The sequence below is a fragment of the Chiloscyllium plagiosum genome, unplaced genomic scaffold (genome assembly GCF_004010195.1).
Source record: "Chiloscyllium plagiosum isolate BGI_BamShark_2017 unplaced genomic scaffold, ASM401019v2 scaf_2343, whole genome shotgun sequence".
Lineage (NCBI taxonomy): Eukaryota > Metazoa > Chordata > Chondrichthyes > Orectolobiformes > Hemiscylliidae > Chiloscyllium > Chiloscyllium plagiosum.
The window spans coordinates 11704-15700 of NW_025208975.1; the positions used below are offsets into that span (position 1 = coordinate 11704).

At 49.9% G+C, this 3997-nt stretch overlaps 1 protein-coding gene across 1 annotated transcript; it reads right to left on the reverse strand.

Moving 5' to 3' along the window:
- Positions 1-895: 895 nt before the first annotated feature.
- LOC122546748 (gastrula zinc finger protein XlCGF67.1-like) lies at positions 896-1232 on the reverse strand (the record flags this gene model as incomplete). The annotated part of the gene is made up of 1 exon (XM_043685387.1): positions 896-1232. A coding segment is annotated over exon 1 (337 nt), but the record flags the coding sequence as incomplete, so codon positions are not given.
- Between the last annotated feature and the right edge of the window lie 2765 nt (positions 1233-3997).

Genomic DNA, 3997 nt, shown 5'->3' on the forward strand with positions numbered 1-3997 from the left:
GCTCCAATGGTCTTGTGGTCTTCGGTTTGTGCTGGTCTTGGGCTCAATGAGCAGCAGCGCCCACTGGAAGCAAGGTTCAGAGAAACATAGAGCCACTATAGTGTGGAAACGGGCCCTTCTGCCCAACAAATTCAGAGCGACCCTTTGAAGAGTAACTCACCCAGACACATTTTCCTACCCTATCACTCTGCACTTACCCCGAACTAATGCACCACACCTATGCATTCATGAACACTATGGGACTATTTAGCTTGGCCAATTCGCCCAAACATGCGCACGTTTGGACTTTGGGAAGACACTGCAACACGCAGAGGAAACCCACGCAGACACAGCGGGGAATTACATGCAAACGCCACACAGACAGTCACCCTGAGGATGGAATTAAATCTGGGTCCCTGGCGCTATGAGGCAGCAGTGCTAACCACTGAGCCACCACCCCCCCTTCCCCCACCCCCACTACCCCAGTAGAAAACAAAAAACTCTCCCACTACCCCCACTGTCAGAAAGGGCAGGAGGTTCAGTCCTGGGGGTAACCCTCAGCAGCGTTCCCGGCAGAATCTGATTATTAGGAGCATTGGTGCCTCCGCTGGTGCTTGTTTATGCTGCAGGACATTGTGAACCTCTGCCCACACTTGGGGCAGGCAAACGGCCTCTCCCCAGTGTGGACCCGCTGGTGCGTCAGTAGAGTGGAGGAGACAGCAAAGCCCTTCCCGCACACAGAGCAGCTGAAGGGCCTTTCCCCAGTGTGGACCCGCTGGTGCTTCAGCAGGTCGGAGGAGCGTGTAAAGCACTTCCCGCAGACAGAGCAGGTGAATGGTGTCTCGCCGGTGAGCCAGCAGGTCAGAGGAATCGCTGAAGGCCTTCCCACATTTGGGGCAGGGGAAGGGCTTCTCACCGGTGTGGACCCGCCGGTGTATCACGAGGTGGGAGGTGCGAGTGAACACCTTCCCACAATCGGGGCAGCTGAAGGGCTTCTCCCCTGTGTGAACCCGCAAATGCCTCAGCCGGGCGGAGGAATCGCTGAAGCTCTTCCTGCACTCAGGGCAGCTGAAAGGCCTCTCCCCTGTGTGCACCCGCCAGTGCCTCAGCAGGGCGGAGGGATCACTGAAGGCCTTCCTGCACTCAGGACAGGAGAATGGCTTCTCCCTGGTGTGACTGCGCCGATGTGTCTCCAGGGCAGACGGGACACGGAAGCCTTTACCGCAGTCACCACACTTCCATGGTTTCTCCATGGCCGAAGCTACAGTTGCACACAAACGCGTGTATGTCCCCTCCCTGCCTCGAATTCCTCTTTCCAGGCCAAATAGCTGTTTCAGGCTCCATACTCAGTGCGTTGCTGCAACAGTAGGGTCTCTCTTCCAGTCCCACTGATGCTGAAAACATACTGAAACAGGAACCAATTGGATCATAGTTGAAAATTGTTGCAGTCCCGGTGGACTGAGTGACTCACAAATGCTGGAGAATTAGAGTAGAAAACTGCAGGTCAGGCAGCGTCTGAGGAGCAGGAGAGTCAATGGTTCAGGCATAAGCCTTTCATCTGTTGATTTTGAAACTTCATCTTCAGATCAAATACTCTGAAAAGAGATTACAGAAGTCATCACTGTCAGTCCAGGGTAGAAATTCAGAACAAGCAATTCTACTTTCTGCAGAACATTCTTTTCTTTTGTTATTCCACAAAACTGAAAGCACCATCCCACTCTCTCTCTCTCTCTCCCTCTGTTCTCACTCCATTCTAATTCTCCTGAAAGTGCTGATTCAGGATCTGACAGGGACAGAAGAGCAAAACAGTCACAACTGACAACTCTCTGAATTTTGGATACCTCCACCTGAAAATTAATATCTTCCACGACATTGGGATACTGTTGAGAGAGAGCAGGTCTGATTTTTGGAAGCAAAAATATAGTGTGTAAATTCAGGATGAACCTGCAATGCAGCTTCTTGACAACCAATAAGACTCAAAATGGTTAACGTGCCCCCATGGGGGTGGGGGAGTTTTGGAATGAGACATCAAGGCTATGACACCAGAGAGAAATTGAACAGACTGGCGTGGCAAACCAGAGTCATCTAGATATACAGCACAGAAACAGGTCCTTTGGTCCACTGGTCTATGCTGACCAGATATCCTCACTGAATATGGTCTCATTTGCCAGCATTTGGCCCATATCCCTCTAAACCCTTCCTATTCATAAACCTATCCGGATGCCTTTTAAATGTGTCATAATTATACCAGCATCTATTCCTTCCTCTGGCAGCTCTTTCCTTACACGCACCATCTTCTGCATGAATTGCCCCTTAGGTTTCTTTTAAATCCCTCGCCCCCTCCCTGGGTCACCTCACCCTAAACCTATTACTCTATAGTTCTACACTCCCAGAGAAAAGACCTTGTCTATTTACCCTATCCATGCCTCTCGATTTTATAAACAGTGGAAGCATCAACGGCTCTGGGGGGAGAGGGGAGAGGGGAAAGGAAGCCGAATGTGCTGGAGCCAATGTGGAAGAAGAGGACACCAAACCTTGAAGCTGCAATGAGGAATACTGCATGTGCTGTACTTGTACCTGTTGCTTTTATTTGTGGGAATCAAGTGCACTTTAAAAATACAAACAAACAAGATATCTATCCCTCCCCTTTCCCGATCTCCCAATGCTGTCCTGGACACAGAGTGAGAGAATTGGGAGCAGGAGTTGGCCATTTGAGCCTGCACCAGCATTGAACAGATCATAAGTGGATATGAATATACCTACAGCCAGGTGGATAGATTAGGATTTCTTTCACTGGAGCAGAGGAGATTGAGGATTATAATATCATGAGGTGAAAGGCAAGTGTCCTTTCCCTAGGGTGGGGCTTTCAAAATTAGGAGCAAATTTTGAAGGGGAGAGGAGAAAGATTTTAAAAAGACATGAAGAGCTCCATTTTTTTCACACAGACAGTGGTTTGTGTGTGGAATGTGTGTCCAGAGGAAGTAGTGGATGCATGTACAGTGACAATGTTTAAAAGACATTTGGAAAAGTACATAAATAGGAAAGGTTCAGAGGTATATGGGCCAATCACTGGCAGATGGGACTAGTTGGTTTTGAGAACATAGTCAGCATAGACTAGTTGGACCGAAGGGTCTGTTTCTGTGCTGGATGACCCCGTAGCTGTTCCGTACTGGTCTTAAAACCATTTTCTTGGAAATCCAAGATGGCGGTGTTTAAGTGGTCTGCTGTGGTGGGGTCTGTGCCATAACCTTGGCAAGGTGGACCTTTACCCCTCCCCCCACCTCATTAACCATGTGTAGGAGAAAACAATTGCTAATATAAACTTACTGAACGTCTGGAGCTGCTATAATTGTGGTTTGACAGCTTTAGGACCAGAATGAAAGCAAATGAAGGAAAGGGGCCGACGGGTGCAGCAGGTAGGGCACTCCCCTACTGCATCGGGGGTGCCTGGAGCCATTGCTCAAACTCCCAGGACAGCCCCTTTGGGTTTAATGGGGCAGCTGCAGTTACTCTCGGAGTTTGCCAAACTCTGAGAAAAGTTCGAAGCAGCGGTGGAACCACTATCTGCCACGCTGGAAAAGCATGGAGCAAGAAATTCAAATGTTGGCCCGAAGAGAATAGGCAGCGGAGGAGAGGACCGTGGCATCGAGACTGCGGCGGAGGTCTCAGGAGGAAGGATCCAAACGCTGGAAGACCAGGTTCGGGTCCTTCAGGAGCAAGTGGACGTCCTGGAAAATTAAAGTTGAAGAAAAATCTTACAGCTCGTGGGTCTTCCGGAATGCGAGGAAGGCGAAGACCTGATTGGATTCCTGGGGCTGGAGTTGGAGTCGGGCCTGTTGAGTGTGAAGCGGGCCCACCGGATCGAAATGCGCAGGTCCGGATCGGACCCGCAGCCCCGCGTGGTCCTAGTGCGCCTCCTGCATTATAGAGAAAAACAGTGTGATTGTAACAGCAAGAAGACTGGGAAGAGATCCACAGGCTTTATTGCACAAAGGCTCAAGAATAATATATTTTCAGG